Source organism: Alternaria rosae, assembly GCF_020736505.1.
Source record: "Alternaria rosae strain MPI-PUGE-AT-0040 chromosome Unknown BKA58scaffold_9, whole genome shotgun sequence".
In the NCBI taxonomy this organism is placed as follows: Eukaryota; Fungi; Ascomycota; class Dothideomycetes; order Pleosporales; family Pleosporaceae; genus Alternaria; species Alternaria rosae.
In genome coordinates, this window is record NW_025763578.1 from 369,400 (window position 1) to 391,576 (window position 22,177).

The 22,177-nt window shown below is 53.0% G+C and overlaps 11 protein-coding genes across 11 annotated transcripts; 6 read left to right on the forward strand and 5 right to left on the reverse strand.

Annotated features, from left to right (window-relative positions):
* Positions 1–274: 274 nt before the first annotated feature.
* On the reverse strand, positions 275–1,296 carry BKA58DRAFT_413696 (uncharacterized protein; the record flags this gene model as incomplete). The annotated part of the gene is made up of 3 exons (XM_046172438.1): positions 275–961; positions 1,008–1,153; positions 1,212–1,296. 3 exons carry the CDS (start codon positions 1,294–1,296, stop codon positions 275–277), a joined length of 918 nt encoding a protein of 305 aa, XP_046021785.1.
* Positions 1,297–2,769: 1,473 nt separating this feature from the next.
* BKA58DRAFT_442913 (beta-glucosidase-like protein) lies at positions 2,770–5,169 on the forward strand (the record flags this gene model as incomplete). The annotated part of the gene is made up of 3 exons (XM_046173941.1): positions 2,770–2,893; positions 2,942–3,411; positions 3,463–5,169. The coding sequence occupies 3 exons, from the start codon at positions 2,770–2,772 to the stop codon at positions 5,167–5,169; spliced, it is 2,301 nt and encodes a 766-aa protein (XP_046021786.1).
* A 250-nt stretch (positions 5,170–5,419) lies between these two features.
* BKA58DRAFT_431451 (uncharacterized protein) lies at positions 5,420–7,541 on the forward strand (the record flags this gene model as incomplete). The annotated part of the gene is made up of 3 exons (XM_046173095.1): positions 5,420–5,827; positions 5,913–6,060; positions 6,112–7,541. The coding sequence occupies exons 1-3, from the start codon at positions 5,798–5,800 to the stop codon at positions 7,539–7,541; spliced, it is 1,608 nt and encodes a 535-aa protein (XP_046021787.1). The 5' UTR covers positions 5,420–5,797.
* A 591-nt stretch (positions 7,542–8,132) lies between these two features.
* Positions 8,133–8,617, forward strand: BKA58DRAFT_404650 (uncharacterized protein; the record flags this gene model as incomplete). Its single annotated transcript, XM_046171856.1, has 2 exons — positions 8,133–8,216; positions 8,273–8,617. The coding sequence occupies 2 exons, from the start codon at positions 8,133–8,135 to the stop codon at positions 8,615–8,617; spliced, it is 429 nt and encodes a 142-aa protein (XP_046021788.1).
* A 272-nt stretch (positions 8,618–8,889) lies between these two features.
* BKA58DRAFT_404651 (uncharacterized protein) lies at positions 8,890–9,774 on the forward strand (the record flags this gene model as incomplete). The annotated part of the gene is made up of 1 exon (XM_046171857.1): positions 8,890–9,774. The coding sequence occupies one exon, from the start codon at positions 8,890–8,892 to the stop codon at positions 9,772–9,774; it is 885 nt and encodes a 294-aa protein (XP_046021789.1).
* A 261-nt stretch (positions 9,775–10,035) lies between these two features.
* BKA58DRAFT_234035 (uncharacterized protein) lies at positions 10,036–11,377 on the forward strand. Its single transcript, XM_046166546.1, has one exon. It carries the CDS (start codon positions 10,296–10,298, stop codon positions 11,295–11,297), a length of 1,002 nt encoding a protein of 333 aa, XP_046021790.1. The 5' UTR covers positions 10,036–10,295; the 3' UTR covers positions 11,298–11,377.
* Positions 11,378–11,456: 79 nt separating this feature from the next.
* Positions 11,457–12,449, reverse strand: BKA58DRAFT_322494 (uncharacterized protein; the record flags this gene model as incomplete). The annotated part of the gene is made up of 2 exons (XM_046167850.1): positions 11,457–11,636; positions 11,742–12,449. The coding sequence occupies 2 exons, from the start codon at positions 12,447–12,449 to the stop codon at positions 11,457–11,459; spliced, it is 888 nt and encodes a 295-aa protein (XP_046021791.1).
* A 205-nt stretch (positions 12,450–12,654) lies between these two features.
* BKA58DRAFT_234037 (dynein) lies at positions 12,655–14,856 on the forward strand. The gene is made up of 4 exons (XM_046166547.1): positions 12,655–13,047; positions 13,099–13,254; positions 13,303–14,435; positions 14,499–14,856. The coding sequence occupies exons 1-4, from the start codon at positions 12,888–12,890 to the stop codon at positions 14,643–14,645; spliced, it is 1,596 nt and encodes a 531-aa protein (XP_046021792.1). The 5' UTR covers positions 12,655–12,887; the 3' UTR covers positions 14,646–14,856.
* Positions 14,857–15,383: 527 nt separating this feature from the next.
* On the reverse strand, positions 15,384–16,856 carry BKA58DRAFT_390923 (Alpha/Beta hydrolase protein). Its single transcript, XM_046170868.1, has 3 exons — positions 16,625–16,856; positions 16,189–16,526; positions 15,384–16,067 (listed from the first exon to the last, which is right to left on the reverse strand). The coding sequence occupies exons 1-3, from the start codon at positions 16,769–16,771 to the stop codon at positions 15,455–15,457; spliced, it is 1,098 nt and encodes a 365-aa protein (XP_046021793.1). The 5' UTR covers positions 16,772–16,856; the 3' UTR covers positions 15,384–15,454.
* Positions 16,857–16,926: 70 nt separating this feature from the next.
* BKA58DRAFT_234065 (uncharacterized protein) lies at positions 16,927–18,599 on the reverse strand. Its single transcript, XM_046166548.1, has 3 exons — positions 18,286–18,599; positions 17,848–18,204; positions 16,927–17,794 (listed from the first exon to the last, which is right to left on the reverse strand). Exons 1-3 carry the CDS (start codon positions 18,320–18,322, stop codon positions 17,082–17,084), a joined length of 1,107 nt encoding a protein of 368 aa, XP_046021794.1. The 5' UTR covers positions 18,323–18,599; the 3' UTR covers positions 16,927–17,081.
* A 278-nt stretch (positions 18,600–18,877) lies between these two features.
* On the reverse strand, positions 18,878–20,524 carry BKA58DRAFT_321878 (uncharacterized protein; the record flags this gene model as incomplete). The annotated part of the gene is made up of 2 exons (XM_046167830.1): positions 18,878–20,067; positions 20,143–20,524. The coding sequence occupies 2 exons, from the start codon at positions 20,522–20,524 to the stop codon at positions 18,878–18,880; spliced, it is 1,572 nt and encodes a 523-aa protein (XP_046021795.1).
* Positions 20,525–22,177: the final 1,653 nt, after the last annotated feature.

Genomic DNA, 22,177 nt, shown 5'->3' on the forward strand with positions numbered 1-22,177 from the left:
TATTCCTTATGGCGATGACGCAGGGAGGGCGCGTCGCGCTAAGGAAACACGCTAGAGGTGCGGTCATGTGATTAGGCGCTTGTGGCCGTCAAGTAGCTCCTGCCCTCGAGCTTGAATGCGTTTTCCCTGACTGACTTCTCTTACGGTATTCTGCGTCATGGTCATCTGGTCATGGGGATTTCGCGGCGCTAATCTATCTTGTATACTTCATTCTTCTATGTAAGCGAGTGTCGACTTGACTAATCTATCTACTGTGGTCGTGAACCTATAATGTCTAAATGGCGTGTATCACTTCATCTGCCTTCGCTACCCAATGAACTTCACTCCACGGCCGCGAAGGTCGCATCTGCTGCACCTTTTGTGGCCTCTCCAAACTCAACGGCCCAGAAATTTCCTTCTCAAACTCTTGCGAGATCCTGCCCTCTTGGCTGAGAACAGAGTCTGCGCGTCCCATCTCTACATCTTTGGCTACCGACGCCCTTCCACGTGCATTCGGGTCGATCAGAATTGAGGGCACGCGCGGATCATACATCGTGGGGACGCGACTGCGTGAAGGAGGTGGGACGACAGCGTCGTATCCGTGGAAATCCATGCCGAGTGCTGACGCAGTAGGTTCAAATGAACAGCTCTCCTTCTCTCGGGCGCGACAACACGCATCGATCGTTGCGGTAATGAAAGTGATCAAGAAGAGGAACCATCCCGCTCCGGCTGCGATGGTGTAACCACGGCTAAGATCGACCAGGATTGCGAACATCATGAGGTTTGGGTTTGTCGCCGTGTCGAGACGTGTTTCGCTAAAGGTCTCGAGACTCATGTTGAAGCTTAGAGAAACGCCGAGAGCGACTGCCATGGTGCACATGCACAGGCATTCGATGGGGATGAGGATCGCTGAGGTTATGCGCAAGCGTTGGATGATGGCTGTCAAGACGATTACAATGCCCGCGAGCGAAGCAAATCCGGCCTGTCTTGTCAGTAAGCGAATATCGATTGATAGCCGATTCACATACCGCCGCGACTGAGATCCAGATCTTGATGGCGCCTTTGTAGACCGTAGCGAAGTATTCTTTCCAATACTCCGCCACTTGAGCCTCTGGCTGAACCGCCTCCATGATCCCGGTACCACGATTCTTCATATCGCGAATGATGAACTGGGCTAATTGAAATGGTTAGCACCATGCTTCTATGTTCTCGATTTAAAGATGAACACTTACACCAAGCACCTAGTCCTAGGACTCCCATTGCCACGATCAGGGCTAGGACCCTTATTGACAGCAGTATCGATTTGCCATATCCCATTCTCGTACAAGAAATAGACGAATAATACAAGATGAAATGAATGTAAAGTATAAGCACAGTCCAGCTGGCAGCTGCTCACAGAGCGCTAAGTTGAAAGTAAGTGGTGTCTAAACGAGTGAGTGGTAGGCACAAAAGGAAATCCCTTGCCAATGAGCGGGTACAGCATCGCTATTGAAGGAAACGTCACGTTGCTGATAAAGTTCGGAGCCTCAGGAGCCGGGTGCCTTGATGTGATGCCTTGTGCAGCCCGAGTGGGGGTGGAAACATTCGTGGTGCAGGGTGGCGGGTTGTGCCTGAGCGTGCAGGCAGACCTGATTCAAGACCTGCAATGTCACCGCGCCACCATTTTTTTCCACGCGGAGCTCTAGTCCCGACCCGTACCTGAGCATAAGGCGGAAGAATCTTCTGGAGCACTGGTCTCTCCCTGTACCCTTACTTCACGCCTTACAGCTCATTGTTCAAGCGTTCATGCCATCGCAGCTTAGCAATTGGCCAGTAAACCCGAGGATTTCCCACGGAATGTTGTGATCCGCCATAAGAGAGATGCGTCCACGCGCATTGACAGTTGTGACGTCCCGATAATGAGGAACGGCTGGGGTGATGCATGTACCTCCACGTGTTGGCGGTTTTGAGACAGAACCTGAGGCACCAAGGCGTCGCCGTTGTCAGGCTGAAACGGGCGTCAGACCCGGGAACTGTAGCAACGCTTCCCGGAACCTTCCGTCATTATATAACCAGGCTGCTCATAAGTAATGATCGTACCGCCAACATTTAGTCGAGGTCGCAACCTTGGAATACCTGCACGGCCTAAGCGCGACACGCTAAGTCGCTCCGGGGTTCGGGCGATTGTTATCCGGGGCTACTTCATGAGCCGACTTCCGGCAGCGAAAGCCCGGAGAATAAGAATGACGAGGTCTTAGCGGTGCTAACGTAGAAGCATCATGGTCAGGCCAAGGATCGCGATGCTACAACCGTAAGTTGGCTTGGCCTCGCGGCATGATGAGTAGGGGAGTTCGGGCGAAAGCCGGCTCTGCAAACAATACTCTGTGTTACTGATCAAGGTCTTCTCCGTTACGAACGAAGAAGATGTTTTAAATCGCAGTACTGCAGTAAGAAAGAGCTTTGAGATGGAGATGTTGTGCTTTCATGGAATACAGAGCGGGGCGATGCGAAGAAGCAATTGCCGCCGCCGAAGCTAGCCTGTCGGCAACAGCAAGTCGTGCCGACCATCCTCCATACAGCAACCATCGACACTTGTATCCGCTCTCCCCTCTCCGCCAAGGCAAAATGCGGAGAACGGTTGGGGAGAACGGTAGCATTGCGGATGGCTCGTCACGAGGCTGATATGGCAGCCCGGTGGAATCCCGAATGACGTGGGTAGATCGCGAGATGCATGCAAAATTTTCGGAGGTATTTAGCTACCCGTGATGCCAACGACTGCGATCATCTTGTTGCAGACGGAAGTTTCGCAAGATGAGATACTCCAGCGCAGTTGCGGTGAGCTTTGCTCTGCTGCCAAATCTAGCGGTCTCACAAGGATACACCAACGAGTCGGAGGTTCCATTCTACGGACTTAGTCCGCCAGTATATCCGACCCGTGAGTGTTTTGGTCATATTTGAAGGTCAAAGGACTAACAATAGACAGCTGTCGGCAATGGAACAACTTCATCTTCTTGGGCATCCGCATATGCTCGAGCGAGAGACCTCGTGGCACAATTGACGCTGGAGGAGAAGTCGAACCTCACCCATGGCGTCTCCGGTCCTTGCGTAGGCCAAACGGGAGCTGTACCTCGTCTTCAGATCCCAGAGCTATGTTTCGCGGATGCACCTGCCGGCGTGCGAGGACAAGAGTTTGTCTCGTCATTCCCTGCTGGCATTCATCTTGGAGCTACGTTCGATCGAGATCTCATGCTCAGATATGGCCATGCTCTCGGTAGAGAGTACAGAGGAAAGGGCATTCACGTTGCTCTCGGCCCATTCATCGGCCCTATTGGAAGAGTCGCGCGCGGCGGTAGGAACTGGGAAGGTCTTGGTGCCGACCCGTATCTTGCTGGTATTGGCGGTGGTCTCATTACTAGAGGCACACAAAAAGAGGGCGTGATTGCTACACCAAAGGTAGGTGACATGGTAGGGACAATAGAAAGTCAAGGCTGATCATATCAATAGCACTGGCTTGCGCAAGAACAGGAGTACAGACGACGCCCCGGTGATGAAGGCGAGGCCGTCTCCTCCAATGTGGACGATCGCACATTGCACGAGCTCTACGCTTGGCCATTCATGGATGCCCTACGCGAAGGCGCCGGCTCACTGATGTGCTCGTACCAGCGTATCAACAACTCGTACGGATGCCAGAACAGCAAGCTTCTAAACGGAATCTTGAAGGAAGAGCTAGGTTTCGAGGGTTTCGTGGTATCTGATTGGGATGCTCAACACGCTGGTGTCGCCTCGGCGAACGCTGGTTTGGACGTAGTGATGCCTGTTGCCAAATTCTGGGGCGAGAACCTTACCGATGCTGTTAACAACGGATCCGTTACCACAGAAAGGCTCGACGACATGAACACAAGACTACTCGCAGCATGGTTCTATCTCAACCAAGATGAGGGTTTCCCCGAAAACGCCGTCTACCCATACAACGTCGAGCACGAAATCGTCGACGTGCGCGAAGACCACGCGTCGCTCATCCGAGAGATCGGAGCTGCGGGAACCGTGCTGGTCAAGAATGTCAACAACACTCTACCCCTGCAACACCCTCGCTTCTTGAACATTTACGGCTACGACGCTGAAGTAAAGTCTCAGCCGTGGAACAATCCTTCTCGATTTGGTGGTGGCTATGAAGAGAACTTCGGCTGGAACACGCTCAACGGCACTCTCATTACGGCGGGTGGATCAGGCTCCAGCACTCCACCTTACGTTATCAGCCCATTCAACGCCATTCAGAATCGCGTCATTGCGGATCGTGGAACTGTGCGATGGGACTTCTTTGGTGTGAACCCGACCGTGTACGCAAATGCTGACGCGTGCCTCGTCTTCATCAATGCATACGCTTCGGAGAGCTTCGATCGCACTTCTCTTGCAGACGAGTTCAGCGACCAGCTTGTCAACAACGTTGCGACCAACTGCTCAAACACGGTTGTTGTACTCCACTCTGCCGGCATCCGCACTGTTGACGCATGGATTGACCACCCCAACGTCACCGCCGTCCTTTTCGCGGGTGTTCCAGGTCAGGAAAGCGGTAATGCTATTGCGGACGTTTTGTACGGCGACGTGAACCCCTCTGGACGTTTGCCGTACACCGTCGCGAAACAAGAGTCAGACTACGGCCACTTGCTCAACTCGACTCTCGATCCTTCTATCCCAGCATTTTTGCAGTCAGACTTCACTGAGGGTTTGTACATCGACTACCGCGCTTTTGACGCGCAAAACATCACACCGCAGTATGAGTTCGGTTACGGACTTTCGTACACGACATTCGGTTATGCGAACATGACAGTTGAGCCTGTGGCCAACGCAAGTCTCGCTGCTTTCCCGTCGACGTCTGTGCCGATTGTACAGGGAGGTCACCCATGGCTGTGGCAAGTGTTGTACCGCGCCACAGTCACCATTACCAACACGGGTAAGGTCGCTGGTCATGAAGTAGCGCAGCTATACCTGGGCGTGCCAAATGCGCCAGCGAAGCAGCTCAGAGGTTTCGAACGCGTGGGCTTGTTGCAGCCTGGTGAAAGCCGAGAGGTTGAGTTCACATTAGACAGACGCGATTTGAGTGTTTGGAACGTTACGGCTCAGGCTTGGGAGCTTCAGAGAGGCCGCTATGCGGTCTGGGTGGGAGCAAGCAGCCGTGATATGAGGCAAGAGGGCGAGATTGTAGTCGAGTAAAGTAGTAGGACGATTCTGTAATGTCTATACTTACGAAGACCTATCATTGTAATCTTTGCAGTCTTGTGAAGTGATGAACACAGTGTTATACTGGTCTCTCTCTAGCAAAATGCTAGATCATAAGGCGTAGCCAGGAACATGTGTGTTTACTCTACGTGGTAGTTCAACTTCCGGTCACTCGCTGAACTGTTGATCTATCAAGCTCCGGTGAAGTGTGATATGACGACTTTCGAAGCACGCCAGTCGAAATGTGACTTGATGTATTATGTTTCAAGCAATTGCTTGTGTGCGGCTACGATGCAAGCTATTCATTCAGCTTGTCAGGATCAAGCTGGTGGAGGAGAACTCATAGCATACTCTCGAGTGCCTTTGCGCCCGCCCAAGGAAGGAACGGTCTTCGTGCTTATTCCGCGAAGGGGCAAGAACGCACAGACTAATTTACAGTGCAGTGAATGCAAAAAGCCCACCTTTGCTGCTAGGGAGCCTTGTTCTGCCCAACACTCCCTCCTTGTTCTATATCAGCCCCAGCTCTCGAGGACCCTAGCCTTCTCCAACGGATCTTTCCACTCAACTCCAGAGCCTTGAGCCTTTACAAGGATTCATCTACCATAACCTATCCAGACTAAACATGGTCAAACGTATCAACTACCCCGTAGCGGTAAGCTTCTACAGCCATTGCTTTCTTGGCTCATACTAATGGCTACTAGGAGGACTCCCACAGAGCCTATCTACGCTTCATACAGACGCCCAAGGACAAGTCCGCTCTTGAACAGCAGATCGAGGACCATGTACTTCTTTCGGCCTTCCGGGATCTTACAATTTCTGCCGAAGGTTACACCCAGTACACCAACGATTATGGCTTCGTAGAAGACTGGAGAGATACCGAGGACAGTGTGTTCCAGGATATGGTCAATGCATGCATGGCGTATACTCGGCATGCAGACTATAAGACGCCAGCTGAAATCGAGTTTTCCAAGCTGGCAAGGGCCGGTGTGCGATCTATGAAGCATGCCTACAGCCCTTCGCCGCTGGACATGCTGTCCCATCCACCTGTGCCTAACGCCTTGATGAAAGTGTACTATCACATGGGATACACTCCAATCGAAGATGCCATCTTCTTCGGTATGGTTGCTGCATTCGAGGCTGCTCAATTCTGGCAACCGTGGGGTAGTCTCGAGAACAATTGCGTAGACAATACGGCGTACATACATGGCATTGGATGGTGGCGCACTTTCCCAACGGCCATCACCTATATGGATAAGTTCGAGGACGTGTTTGAAGATATTCTGGACTTCATCTTCTACGATCTTCGTATGGCATGCGGCTCGTATTTAGATTACACTAACGACTTCGATGATTGGAATGATCCGAAGATCGCAGCATTCCGCGAGTTTTCCGAAGTGGCCGAATACGTAACGTATGTCTGCCCGGACTGGTTTCAGAAGTTCCTGGATCTACCTGGAGAGCTCCGTGAGTCCATCATGCACGATTATGCGCTGATGGAGCGTGATGCTGGTCGCTTGAGCAAGCATCAGCATTTTGATGAGTTCAACAATCCGTGCTGCAAGTGGGAGTATCCCAAGGTTCTCATCGCTTGCGACAACCAGAATACCAAAGTGTTTCCGGATGCTAGCACTGGTCGATGCCCCAAAGGATGGCTACCGAATCTCGCTTTCGTGAGCCATAGGATGCATGAGGAGACGCTCGTCTTAATGCTGCAGCGGACCGCGCGTTTCGATCTGAAGTACATCTTTCGAAACACGAACTTCAAGATCGCGACTTGGTTTACTAAGTTCCTGAAGACCATTCCAGGAGGCGACGGCGAGATTGCGGTGAAGCATCTCAACTTCCCGCACATGCATTGGTTCAACCACCAACGCATCTCGCCAGCGCTTACTAACCGGAGCTTTGAGTTGGCTGTCGCTTGTAAGAACCTGCGCAAGCTCGATATGACTTTTCACGTCGACAAAGTGACTATCAGCAATGCGCACACTGATTGGGAGCGCAAGGCACTTCCTCTGGCTACAATTATCGATCGATTCAAGTTGGAGACGATTTTCGGCTGTACTAGGTTGGAGGAGGTGTACATCGATGGCATATACATGCGACCATCTCGAGGCGGCAAGGAGGCCGATCTGGATGTGCTAGAGGACGCAAGCAAGTGGATGATGAAGAGCTTCCTCGTTCGGCGGAATCCGGAGCGCGGTATCCAAGTCGAGCTGGTTCGCCGTTGGGGTTGCTGGAGGGGACGTGTTCGGGGGACCCTGCTTGAGCTGGACGATGTAGATTTGGCGGAAGTGAAGACCCGCATCGAGATGAAGAGCGCATATACAAAGGCCCTCGCTTTGGCTGGGCCCGCTACAACTGTCTAGATAGACACGTCCAGTATCGTTGGTTGAAGATGTATCTAGCTTAATTCACTTAGATCTAAAGCTCTTGCGAACAGACCTTGGCTTATTTCAAATCATGTGATTGCCGCAGTCGAGATGATCCTGACCTTTGTCGAGCGTCAAAGTTTGGTGCTTATCGGTCTCGCTGGACATCTCGTGTCGATCACTCACAAGCCTCATGAGTTAGGTATGGATGATGTCTTCCAGCATGAAAAGCAATTATTATCAAGCCTCAGTATGTGGTAGAGGTATTGGCAACGCGATAGTCCGGAAACAGAAACAAGGCAGAAGATTAGCTGTTGTTCGAAGCTTCGAAAGGCGCGCGTTGTGGAGCTCAAGCTCGAGCCATTCAACCAATCAGCGGTGACGTGATGGCGATGACAAAGGCGCTAGCGACGCGATCCCTGCAAATCTGGGGTAGCTTCGAGGCGGCCATACAAGGTGCAGCAAGAGTCTGGCGCTTGCTAGCAAGCCCATATACACCGCTTTGATACCCCTCTTCACTTCTTGTTGAGCTACAACCTTGACATCGAATCTTTGTAACACAACAACAACAAGAACACTTCCATCAACATGTCTTGCCCCGTAATTGGAACGACCAACGATGTGCTCCCCCCAAACCACCCCTCTATCGACCTAGCGAAGGATGGTCAGGTCGTACGTACTCAAAGATAGACTCGATCTTGCTGCTCTTTATTAACATACTACCATAGTGCCCAGTCGTAGGCGCAACCACCGACCACCACCACAACCTCTCCGCACACCCTCCCGTCCCTACCCAAGGCAACGAGGCTACATCGTGCCCCGCACTCAAGAAGACTGTAAAGGAACCCAAGGCCCAAGAGATGGATGATGCTCTCTGCCCTATCGTAGGCACGGCTACCACAGTGCTTCCTCCCGACCACCCGGACATGCTCAAGGCGAACGCCGGCGATATCTGCCCCGTCACAAAGGCGACAGTTGGACACCACAAAGATAAGGTGGCTACACACCCGAGCGTAGAGGGTGCGGCTGATGGGGCCGTATGCCCTGTCACTGGCCAGAAGCAGGCCGCGTAGATATAATGAAGGGAGAAATGGGGGCGGCGTTGGTAAATATACCCGAATAAATTATGATTGGATAGTGATTCTACGCTTATTCAGCTACCGCCCCATTCTGCGGTACAAGTTTGGCTCTCCTTCTAGTTCTCCTGACAGCGTTGCTGTGTTGTCAGATCTTGGGCGCTTAGCATGCAGTCTCACGTTGAATGTTTAGGGGCCGTAATGACTCGACGGGTATATGCCTCCTGGTATCCTCATATCTCCTTTCCGCAATCATTATTTTCCTCATGATGCGTTACCATACTCTCGGTTTAACATTTTCCCTCCTCCATTTCGCATCACCACAAAACATCTGCTACTACCCTAACGGCGACACACAACCCCACGACGTCCCATGCGACCCCGAGGCGGAAGTAACAGGATGTTGCTGGTCGCGTGCAGCCTGCCTTACAAACGGGCTTTGTATTATGGGTGGTGCGGAAAGCGATAGCGGCCAAGAGTACGCACGTGGCACCTGTACGGATAGAAGCTGGTCTAGCCCACTCTGTCCACAGAATTGTCAACTCAATCAAGACACGCCGAATAATTCTAGCGCTTACGACTTCCGCGCTGATGGTGTCAAAGTCTGGCAGTGTGGCTCGCAGGGATATGGCAGGGAAGCGGAGTACTGTTGTGAATCCGAGGCGGAGGGGCAGAGGTGCTGTCAGACGGATACAGCGGTGTTTGTCTTGACGAGTGCTACTGTTGGCCCGTATACAGGAATTGAGAGTTCTTCGTTGCTGTCGTTGACTTCATCCGCTACCTTGAGTGCGAGTACTACGCCTTTGCCAACTCCATCGCGCACTGGGTCCGCTGCTCAGAGTTCCCAGAGCCCGCCAGCCGACGCCTCGAACCGAAGCGACAACAAGGCAACTACGATTGGTGCTGGGGTTGGTGGAGCATTAGGAGGATGCCTTCTGACTACATTGCTGGTATTCTTCATCAGGCGCCACAAAAACCGACGAGCTGCTCTCCGTCTAGAGGAGTCTCGAGCCGCCGTTGCTGAATTCAACGATAAAGCTGAACTATCAACCGAGGAGACGTATGCGGAACTGTCGAGCCAGAGCCAGATCAAGGCGGTCTGGGAGCTGCCGGGAGATGAACGCCTTCCGAGCTACCACGCGAACAGTCGATGAATTAGAGTGGAAGGGGAGAACCGGGTGCCTAGGCTATTAGTTCGTGAGGCCAAAAGATGTTACTTTCACTGCATGGGAAGAGCGATGTCGATGAGCTCGTCTCGGACGAGATAGATTTAATTTAAGAATGCGGTGTAGGAAAGGCTCACAAGAAGCAGCTCCTTCGATAGTGGATAGTGTATGAAGATAGATAGCCAGCTAATAGACAACAGCCCTTCGGCACATAACACAACATTCAAGATTTTCAAGCTTAGGCTTTCATCGCGGATCGGGACTCGTATTCTTCTTCACAAGATGGCTCCTTCTGCTACAGAATGCTGGTGAAATCACTGGATGTAGAAACATCAAGTTCCGACGTGGGAGGCTCTCCATTGTCGCCACACCCGCCTTGAGCTTTGGGCACGGTCTATTCCCGTTCACTCATCCGATGAACAATTTCCAAGAAGACAAATTACCGCCTTCTCTCACTCTACCCACAACTTTCTTCTCTCAAAAAGTCGCAAGCCTTTCTGGAACAAGCAATGGAGTTCAGTCTTGGATTTGCTCGTGCAGTCGTCACCGCGGTCGTTATAGAAAGACTTTGCTACCTGGTCTATTTGCTGACGGCCAATGATCGCGCGAAGCGTTTACCTTTCGCCTTTACGTTTGGTTCTCAGGGGCGAAGCAATCACAAGATACCCCAGAAGCCGAAGTACATTTTCCATGTACACCGACACGGCGAGCGCAAAGTGCGCCATCACCCTCGACCCCGCAAAACTCGAGTGTTGCCATCGCGCCCTGCCATTGTTACCAAGGCCGAGGCACGGGAAGAGTACATGCCAGACTACTTCCCACGCTTTGTCCAGCTTCCACTCGAGATACGTGAGAAGGTATACCATTACGCGATGGACGGCCTCTCAACACGGTACTTTGTCCAGGCATGCAAGAAAATCTCGCCACTGGCCGTAGCTCCAGCTACACTTCCAGATTTATGTTTTGCTAGCAAGCAATTACATGAGGAAGGCCTCACAGTCTGGATCCGCCGTACACGCTTCACGGTTTTGAAGACCAGCATAACACACGTGTTTCCTCTGATGAACTTCCTTTCCCGTGTCGACGGCTTTAAACACGTGCGCATGCTCTGCTATGGCGATCTCCTCGCCTACGGCCTGAAATACCAGAGGACGTACGTGGCCACGTGTGAAGATCTAGCGGCCAAGTGCACTGGACTTTGCAGTCTGATTTTCGAGCTAGATTATTTCTGGCTGACAGATTATACGCGTGTGCCAGCGCCGGTGAAGCTGGCTCCGAAAGATGAGGTAAAGAAGCGGTTGAAGCTTGAGCCAGTCTACCAGCTACCCAGTTTGAGGAGGCTGAAAATCGAGGTAGTGGTGCCCTGGTCCCGAGCAAAACGTTTTGAACAGCAGGGTGGAATGTCAACTTTGACGGAGATAGTCACCGAAGGCTTTGAAGCGGCAGGGAAAGGTGGGGTTGTAGAAGTGCAGCTTGAGATGATAGCCAGGAGGCTGTTGGTTGGACCGTAATGCTGGGGATAGCCAGCTACTAGACTTCGTAGCGGTAGAAAAAATATTCATGTATAATAGTACAGTACTGAGACAGCGACAGAGCATGTGCCGACAATCATAGGAGTTTTTTCTCGAAAAAAAACGGAAGTTGAATCATGAGAGAAGTGTAGCCGGTGACTAGGGAGAACGAGCCCGATACGGTAATGGTGAGTGCGATGGTTTTCGCCGTGAGCGCCCTGCATCGTCGCCGTCTGAACCTGAGCGCCTTCGCTCCCGCTTTCGATGCCTGTCGCGTCTGTCTCTGGAATCCTCACTCCGATCTCGAGTCCGTTCCGACCGATGGTGACGATGCCTGTCCTCCGATTCATCCCGTGGTCTTGACTTGCGATGCCTATGGTCGTCGCGCGGACTCCTATCGCGGCTCTTACTCCTCCGACGCGAGTGCTTGTCATGCCCATTGACCTCTCCCGCTTCCTTAATCCTTCTCTTGTCCCTACTCCTATCTCGATCCCTCGATCTGTCTCTGCGACCATGCCTATCCTTGCGCTTTGCCCGCTCCTTTTCTTTGCGCTTTTGCTTCTTCAGCTTCTTAAGGGCATCGTCCACTTTCTCTTGTTGGCGCTTGATCATGGAATCGCGCATCGGATCATCCTCGTCCAGCTTCTCCATAAGCCGCCCTAGCTCAATCTCTTCTGGTAATAGTGGTCGGTCGTCGTCCGAGTCGCTTTCGCTCTCTGTCTTTCTCCGCTTCCTTCTGCCACCCTCGGACTCGTTGCCCGGATCGAGGTCAACGTCCCCCATAGTGTTGTCCCTCATATCTTCGTCGTCCTTGGGCTTGTATCGCGCATGGTCGACTCTGATGACTCGGTCCATAATGGTTGCTCCACCCAGGTTGTCCACAGCCAAGTCGCAGCTCCTCTGGTCTTCGTATTTGATCCAGGCAAAACCTCGTGACTTTCCCGTCTCCTTGTCGCGCGCAAGCTTGACCCATACCGGCTCACCATACTGAGAGAATATGGTGATGATGTCACCCTCTGAAAGTTCGAAGGGCAGGCCGCCGATATTGATGAAGGCTGTGTCGCGGTAGTCGGTATGCCATGAACCTTCTGGGTTTATGCCCGCTTCAAGTTCGCGCTTGTTGAGCTGCTGGATCGCGCGTACCGAGTTCATCGTGGGCGTGGTGTGTACGTGGTGGTGAGGTGAGAGAAGTGAGGAAGGCGCGTTCGGCGGGTGGGTTGGGCGTCGCTTCCTGATCCACTAGCGCTGCGATGGCTGTTCAGACATGCATCGCGAGTCTTCGAATCCTTCTTCTATGCCGCCGCGATCGTGAAAAAATGTTGATGCTGGATTCGAGACGCCGTGTCGGAGGTGGCAGGCAGGTCCGCTGGAACTTTTGAAGCTCGGGCTTGGCCAGCAGCCGCATCCCTGCAGAAAAGGTACCAGCGAACATGCGGCCAAACAAGCACACCGCAACCCCACTAGACACTCACTCTGTGCCGCATTAGCCCTTCCGCATCCGTCGCATACTTTGTATACATCATCTACACATCATCGCTCAGCCGGACAGGTAACGTTTCACCAGCGACCAAGCTCCGCAGCACCTCCGCAATGGCGAGCGCGCGTCGGACCTCCAACTTCCCCACACGCGTCCCCGGAGGCCACGACCGGCCGGGCAGCAGAGACACGGACAAGGAGGAGATATGGAAGCCCATGCTCGACAACATCTCGAGTGGAAAGCGACTGCCAGAAAAGAGTCTACTTGTCCTGGGTGAGGGCCACGACACGCAGAATAGGGGATCCAGCTAATACTCGATCCCAGGCGGAACTCCAGAAACACAGCGAGAGTTCCTCGAATCGGTGTCCACAGACTCTGCAAACAACAGGCGACCGCCAGACCGGGGCAGGAAGCCGCCCATCGCCAACCAATTCGCCCTGGGCTACACGTACCAAGATGTACTGGACACGGATCACGAGGGTGTGTAATGTCGCTGTACATAGCAGCATGAGTCGCTAACAAAGTCAGACACTCTTGCGCGCCTCTCGCTCTATCTCCTCGCCAATCCATCGCCGTCGTTCACGCCCTTGATCAAGCCGTACCTCAACCCACGAACCCTCCCGCACATGCTTATCGTTATACTCCTCGACTGGAACCACCCATGGTTGTGGATAAGACAACTGCGCGACTGGATCAGAGTACTGCGATCACTTATTGTCTCGCTTGATGACAACTCCAAGGTAGCTCTGGAGGAGAACATCCAAACCCTGCAAGACAAGGGGCGCAACATCCCAACCGAAGGCAGCAGCATGGAGAATGTGAAGATACCACTAGGCCCGGGAGAGTGGGATGAGCCACTCGGCATACCGCTGTGTGTAGTATGCCAGAACGCGGACAAGATCGAGACTCTTGAGAAGGAGCGGGGCTGGAAAGAGGAGGAATTTGACTTCATACTCCAGTACATGCGCACTATCCTTCTCAAACACGGCTCAAGCTTGGTATATACCATGCCGACGGCGCCGGGATCCTTGCGAACACTTATTCATTCCACGCTCGGCATCAAGTCCCTGCTGAAACAAGAGCAACTTAGGCACAATGTGACGGATCGCGATCGCGTACTGGTTCCACCCAACTGGGACTCATGGGCCAAGATTCGTATATTACGAGAGGGCTTTGATGTAGAGGGCATCAGCGAGAAATGGAGTGTTGACATCGACATTCCCCAGCACATGCGGCCGACCAACGGCCAAGTGGCTGCACCCGGCGACGGAGAAGCCCAGCCAAACGGCGAAGACACACAGGTTGCGCCAGCGGAAGAGGAAGAGGAAGGTCCATCGGCGACCTCAATCTACGAAGAGACGATTCGCAACCCAGAGTCAGACTACGCACTTTCCAGCTTATCGAAACAAGCCAACGGGCTCGAAGTGTCAAGCAAGGATCCACAAGCCTTCCTTACCGATCAAGTCAACGTCCTTGAGCATCTGCGGCGGGAAGATGAGAATGAGGCTGCCATCAAGGCTGCGCGCAAAGAACAAGACCCATCAACATCCAGGACCTACACCGACGAGCAGTCGGGAGTTGTCGAAGAGCATATTGGACCTGTACAATTCAACATGGGTGGAATCCAAGTCAATGCCGATGAGATGGTCAAGAGGCTACAGGTACGTCAAACACACGTTCATACCACCTGAAGAGATAAAGAACACATACTAACCTCATTCCAGGACCGTCAAGCCAACCGTTCAGACGAGCCCGAAACACCACCTCCCAAATCGCAGGATACCAACATCAACGACAACGAGAAGCTGAGATCCTTCTTCTCCAGTCTGGTCAACAAGGCGCCCTCGGGCAGTCCAAGGGGTGGTTCGTAGTCTGAGTCTTGTTTCTTTACAGGCATTTTCCACTTTCTCAGGCATATGCATTCCGTACAACTTTATTCGACGCTCTCGATAGCAAAGGCTTTCTTACAGGTTCACGGTCGTCATTAGCATGGCTTTATACCCACAGTGTATTTCCGTACCCAATACAAGCTTTCACGTTCCATCATGCCGTTCCTAGATCACGTATTCTAGTTTTGTTACTGTATGTGCAACTAATATCTTCACCATCTACGTGATCCTTGTACAACGCATTCAGTCGAATTTGCCAATCTGTTCATCGCCAGAGACACGTACTGTATCCTTCAGGCATCAATTCCACACTCCTGCCAGCACACTCCCTATTATATATCTATCCCTTGCCTTTCTCTCCAATCCTCTAACCACACCACTTGTATCGAACAACCTTACCAGATCAGCTAACGAAATCTACACTTAAACTACCAACCACACAGCAACCAACCCTTGCGCCATTCCCGTCATGACAGGCCGAGGCGTCCGCTGGGTCAATTACCGCCGCCCAGATCGCATCATAACAGACGACTTCGCTCAAGTACCTCACGGGCATTTCAACTGGGGACAGTGGAGGCATATGGGTAATCCAACAGGAATGCAGGGGTATTGGAATGAGAGGAGGGGGCAGTGGGGTTGGAGGAATGGGTATCAGTGGGGAGATGCTACTGGGCGGTATCTTTGAAAGTTGACACGAAGAGCAGGAGGAAAGGATAATGTGTTCGACATTTCGTCGTGTTTGTAACATGTAACAATGACATGAAACCAATGATGCATAAATGCAATCATGCCTATTTCTCCAACAACCACCTAACCCCCATTAACGTGTCCTCCACAAACCCCCTACTCTCCTCCAACCCCGGATAATTCGTCCAAAACATATGCCCAAACCCCTTGTACAACTCGAACCGCGTCAACACCCCACTCTCCCTCAACTTCCTATCATAAAGCACCGCCTCATCCCTCAACGGATCCAGGCCGCCAACCTGGAAAAGCGCCTTTGCAACCCCCTGATGCCCATCTGGATGATTAAAAGGATCCCAAAATGGGGACTTTTCCTCGGGTTCGTAGATGGACTCGATGAAGCCTGGTGCCATGTCTTTGAGGACGGGGTCTGAAGTGTTGGAAGTGCGGGATTGGTAGAGGGAGGTTAGGTGAGGAGGCACGTTTGTGTGGGGGAGGAGGGCGGGGACGCAAAGGTATTGGCCTGTTATGGGTGGGTTCAAAGCTGTATCTCTGGCGAGAAGGGCAAGGACAGCGGCGATGTTACCACCGGCTGAGGCGCCGCCGACGAGGAGGCCGCGGGTGGGTGTTGCGTTCAGGGTGGAACTGTTCTTGATGGCCCAGAGGAGGGCGTCGTGGCAGTCATGGATGCCGGTGGGGAATTTGTGTTCGGGGGCTAGACTGTGGTGTGTATGAGTATGTCGTCCATTATTAACGATGGCGAGAGGATGGAAATACGAGCTGATCAAAAGACGGAAAGAATCACGTGGAACGAACCAGGAAACACAGCTCTACCACTTACCGATACTCAACATTAACACAAACAGCCCCCAAATCCCTCGCAAACATCCTACAATTCATATCCTCATCCGTCAAATCACCCATACTCCAGCCTCCTTCGTGGTACATCATGATCAATGGACTGCCACCTTCCGGCGGACCAGCAACAGGCTGGTACACTTTGACACGGATAGAGGTCCCATCTCGGTTTAGCACGTCGTGAAGGCTTTCTTTTACGTGCTCTGGAATTGGGCCGGGAATGGGGTAGAGATGGCGGAGACGGGAGAGGTGGGCGGCGCGTGAGGCGCGGTGGGCGAAGAAGTCGGGGCCCGTTGTTTCGAATGGGCGGGCCGTGAAAGCCTGGGTGGGGTGTGAGTTTAGGGGTTGGGGATTGGGGGTTAGAATTGGAAGGAACGGCGATGTAGTGGTATATGGAGTGACTTGTGGGAGTGTGGTACCTTTCTGTATGTTTCGGATACTTCGCCGGACTTTAGGACTTCTTCACGTGTTAGATGGGCCATGTTTCGTACGACGTTTGCGAAGAAATCGAAGTAATAAGGTAATTTGAATATCGAGGTTGGCTTTTGGAGGCTTTCAAGATGCATGCACTTCCCGTCTTACGATGTTGATGTATACCACGTGTACGCTTACGTCATTATTCAACAGTCTACTTCTGCCTCAACTCACATCCCTGGGAACGATGCTTGTCTTAATACCATCCGTAGCCAGGATCAGTTTGCTCCAATTGGATGTGTGCTGGTGATATCGTTCAATTATATGAAAGGTATATTGCAAGATTATGTAACACATCAAAAGAAATATGAACAGCTCGGCATCTACAACCCCAACACACGTCAAGAAAGATTATGTGCATATTGCTGACAGTACCACAAGCGGTCACTCATCATTCACCTCCTACTCTTTATCAACAAGCACAGTACTATCCTCAACCTTCTTCTCCTCCCCCGCCAAACTAGGCTGGACAACCTGCCTGCCCTTCCACCCCGCCATAAGCTTGCCCAGCCTCTTCCTCAGCCCATACTGCATCCAATACGGCCAATTCCTTATCGCAGGAATGAAAAGCCCACTAGTCTCAGGCAGGCAGATATGCTGACTCTTGCCACTTAGCACAGCCTTGACAATGCTCTCGGCGACCGTCTCAGGGTAAAGCACGCCCTTAGAATCGAAGCCTTCGAACAGCGCAGTGCGCGTGTAGCTCTGGGCCATGAGCACAGTCCTTATCTTGGGCGCGTTGTAGCGGGCGGTGAGTTCGGCGGCGAGGCCTTCGTGGAAAGAGAGTGCGGCGGCTTTGGACGAGGCGTAGTCGACCATGGAGGGGGCGGACAGGTAGCCGGCTACGGAGGCGACGGTGACGATCATGCCGTGGTTGGCGGCGATCATGGCGGGCAGGAATTGCTGCGTCAGGTAGTAGTGACTGAAGGCGTTGACCTTGAAGGTTAGGTTGATGTCCTTCTCTGTCGATTCGAGGATCGTTTTGCCGCGTGCGACTCCGGCGTTGTTGATGAGGACCGTGGGGTTACCGAGCGTGGAGCGGATGGATGAGGCGGCGGAAGCGATGGCTTCGGGGTCGGTGAGGTCGCATTTGAAGAAGCGGACGGATGATGGTGCTGGTAAGTGTCAGTAACTCTTCAAGGCAATTGACGCTCAATTGCAGACATACCTTCATACGTCAAGTCCTGAACATCCAGGACGGCGACCTTGATGCCCTTCTCGGCGAGCAGCTGGACAACAATCTTGCCAATGCCATCGCTGCCTCCGGTTACAACAACAACCTCGCGGCTCCATACATAGGCATCGCCACTCCAGTTGTTGGTAACGCCACTGTTGAGCCAGGCGTTGACGGTACTCAGCGCGCCCAAGCCCAGCAGCATCTTCAAGCCTTTGAACGCTGTGGCATGGTCTTGGGCAAGGGCATTGCCTTGCTGCGTGTAGCGCGCAAGGAGGATGAGGGGAAGCGTGAGCGCAGGGTTGAAGGCCGTGTACCTGATAAGGCGGCTTATAGTATCACCAGTTACGCCTACTCACAGAGTCAGAAAAGCGTCCTACTCGAAACAATTGCCATTGTGACCGTTGGGGGCGGCAATGGCTTGGTACTCACCTTCGCGCGCAAGGGTCCAGTCGCTTCGAATCGGCATCGCAACGGTATTCAAGGTGGTTCGGGTGTCGGAAAGAGTGGTAGGGATAGCGCGTGGAAAGCCGCAACTAGCAGCAGACGGATAGCGTTTACATTTCGCGCGTCGCGACCCTTTAAACGGTCCGGCTATGATATCCCTTCGTCTTGCAGCTGTGCCACGCCCACCAGGAAGAGCGGGGTCGCCCCAAAACGAGGCTGGCGCGATCCTGATGGAGCCCACAACCGAGGATCTGGCGCTGTCTATCGCGATTTCCCTGTCGCCATGTGCAAATGAGATTTGCCAAGAGATCGAAAGGGATTAAAGGGATTAAAAAGGATTTTTGTGAAGATCGTAAAATGATTATTGTTTACAGCTTTCGTGCTGTCATGAGTAGATATACAATCGTGCTAAACGCCCTCCAAGCAATGCTATAGAACTACTGCCAATACCCAAACAAAGGAAATCTCGTAAAGTGGTAAGGTGCTAAAGCTTTGCGTCCTAAACGCCGAACAGAGAACCCACCCACGCTATCAAAACAAGATAAGCGAAAAATTCGTAATCCAAATAGCCGTCCATCTAGATCATGTTGCTGCCAGGTTGCTCGTAGTCCATGATCGTGCTCTCAGGGGGCGCGACGCTCGTTACCCGACTGATGCGACTTGCTCGTGAGTCGGGACGATTGATCGACATCGCTCCACTCATGACCCTGACTACCTTCCTGCTCTTGGTTCCGGCGACCAGGACTTGGGCTGGGCAGACGACAATCTCGTCCTCGCCTTCGCCGAAGTCGTCGCCCTTCTTGACGACTAGGGGGAACAGTACGATCTTGACTACCGACCCACGGGCTTGGAGTTCGTCGTTCGACGTCGTCTCGCCTGACCGTTCGTTCATGAGGGAGGCGTTGAAAGTGACCTTGGCGACGAGATCACCCTTAGTATCGTACTCGGGTTGCAGCGGCGGCAGCATGATGTATTCCGCGCGTTGGGTGCGCATCTCAATTGATAGCTCCACCGCCAAGCGCATGACGTTGCGCAACGACTCCTGGATCTGGCGCTGCAGATGCGATGGTGGTGGAAGTAGTGTCGAGAGTGTGCTGTAGATCTCATGCACGACAGCTTCAGTGTCTTGAGCGCGCTGCTGCATGAAAGGCTCTCTTCTCGCTAGGAGAGTAAGTGTGATCGCTCGCCATTGTGCCACCGCACGTGGTGGTCCGACTTCTGAAAGCGTCTTCTCCAGCGCCTTGAGTTTCTGGCGCTGTTCTCTGTCCATACCGAATAGGTACCTGGTGAAGACGTACTCCCAGATCATAGTCATGACCACTGACATGAAGACATCTCGGCGCTTGACACGGTCCGCTAGGAGCGCATCGACATCTGAGCCATCGAGAATGGCATTGTCAAGACGAGTGTCGATCTTCTGACGCGTCGATGCATCCAGCCGAGTATCAGCTGCAATCTCTGATGAGAGGCGACATGCGCGAGTGTCAGAGAACTTGGAGAACCGCAGCACCCACTGCTGGACATGTTGACACAGTTGTTGGCAGGCGCTGTCAAAGTAGTCCTCATCGCGAACAGTGAGGAAGCTCTCGCTAGGCTTCTTCGAAGCCAAGATCTGCTTTTGAAGGTTTTTGATCTGTTCGCGTGCAGTCGCAAGCTCTGCGGTTAGACGGTCGATCTCGGCATTGCGCTCATCGAGTGCTTCGCCAACTTCATCGCGGACTGCATCTGCGAGACCTCGCTGCATCTGGGTATGCTGGCGGCGAAGCTCTTCCAGATCTCGTTGTGATGTTTGCCATTGCTGTTGCATGGCCTGGCCTTCGGCCTGGAGCTGAGCGTACTGACTGCGAAGGCTCTCTAGCTCTCGCTGCGACGCCTGCCATTGCTCATGCACCATTTGTCCCTCAGACTGGAGTTGACCATATCGTTCATTGGCATCGTTGGTCAGGTTGCGATTGGCGTCTGTTAGTGCGTTGTTGAGTTGATTTAAGCGCGCAATCTCCTCTTGTAGCCGCTGAAGCGTATCCTTGAGTTGCGCAATGTCGATATCTCTTTGGTGAATCTGACGGTCACGTGCTTCTACCTCTTCAAGTACCAGTTGCTCGTCAACTTGGCGCTGATGTTGTGCAGCTTGTAAAGCCTCCTCAGCTTTGGCCTTGGCGGTCTCGACAGCTGAATTTTGCGCAGCTAGCTGGTCAAGTTGCGTCTGCAGGTCCATAATTTGCATGCTTTGACGTTTGCGCACGCTTGGTGGACGTGAGGGCGAGCTAGGCGACCTTTGGGCTTCACCCCATGCTTCCTGCAAAAGACAGTCAGTAACCAGAAGCGACGTGCGCAACAACTGCGAACTACTTACAAAGGTTTCGGCCATACTGGCACGACGACCTCTACCTGTACCCCGGACTGGGTCGTAAACCGGTGGGGCGGCGATACCTGCGATGGCTGCTGCTCCAGCCGCGAGCGCCGTGCTGGAGAGATTGGGTTGCGCGCTCTTAGCGTCTTGCGCACTGGCCTCGCCAAGCCTCGAGGCTGATCTGAGGTCACCTGACGTTTGCCTGTCCACTCTTCTCAACGACCGATCTGAACGGGTGCTTATATTGCTCATAGAGCTCATCGGACGTTCCTGATCCGGAGACCTGAGTCTCGCGATGTTGCTCAGAGAACGCTGACTTTGAACACTGGGCGACCGCTGCTCAGCAATGTACTGCTTCAACGGGTCTGCGCTCGGAGATGAGCGAGGCATGCGGCGTGCCGGACTGAGGGTCATGGTTCGATCAACGCTGTCATTGGCCTGTGACCATGGTGAGTCTCTTCCACCCGTGTTGTCTGCCATGGATGCCACACTTCGACGACCCGTGGGTGTTGGTGTGCTGGGCGGAGGTGACCTCAGGCGATCAGAAAGTTGCCTGAGACTCTCGGTGCGACGGGCTGACTTGAGTCCTCGCTCTGGCGCGCCCACATCGGCTATGGATCGTGACTTCTTGTGCTTGGCGTCATCCGGGCTGACTTCTTCGATGGACTCGAGTTGCTTGGTGCCTGGCGTGCGTTCGGACTTTGCGACAGGCGTGGAAAGGGTCTCGCCCTTCTTCTCATTTGGATCTCCAAATAAGGATTGGTATGGCTCCTTCTGTGCAATCTCCTTTGTAGGCGATGTCCGACCGTAGTGCGACTCCGTGCGTGGTTTCTTGCCTTTGTCTTTTGACGGAGTATCATCGACTCTCTGAGTATCACGAGCGGGCGTTTGCGGCCCAACTGCTGGTGAAGTGCCATAGGCACGTGTTGATGGCGAGGAATCGAAAAGATACGAGGTTCGTTCCTTCGTCGCAAAGTCGGTGCCTGGAGTTGTTGCGCCAGAAATCACTGGGTGTGTTGGCAAAGCAGGGCTGTCTTCAGCATCTTGATCAATTGCAATTGAGCGTTTTGATGCACTCAGAGGAGTCTTCGGTTCCTTCGACCGCCTCAGCGTGCGTGCTGCCTTCTCGACTGGCTGTGCTGACTGTGCAGTGGCGAGATTCTGACTGCTGTTATCTCGAACTTCAGCGAATGACCACGATGGCTCGTTGGCTGGTGCTGCACCATGTGTTGATGGTTTGGCTTCTTTGGAGCGCTTGTCGGAGTGTGAGCGTTCTGATGCGACAACATGTGCTGGCGATGCTGTTCTCTCAGTTGTGAACTGAGGCTCTTGGGTGGACTCCAACGTATGTAGGCGCTTCTCGTCCGGCTGCTCATCGTCAAAGGATACAGGATGTGTCCTGCGCTTGTGAACTTCAGGAACGGCAGCTGGTGGTGCGTCTCTCGATGCGGTGCTTGACTCTCCGTCAGCCCTTTCTTCAATCTCCCTGCTCTTTTTGCTCTTCTTTTTTGGCGATGGAGCCCATGC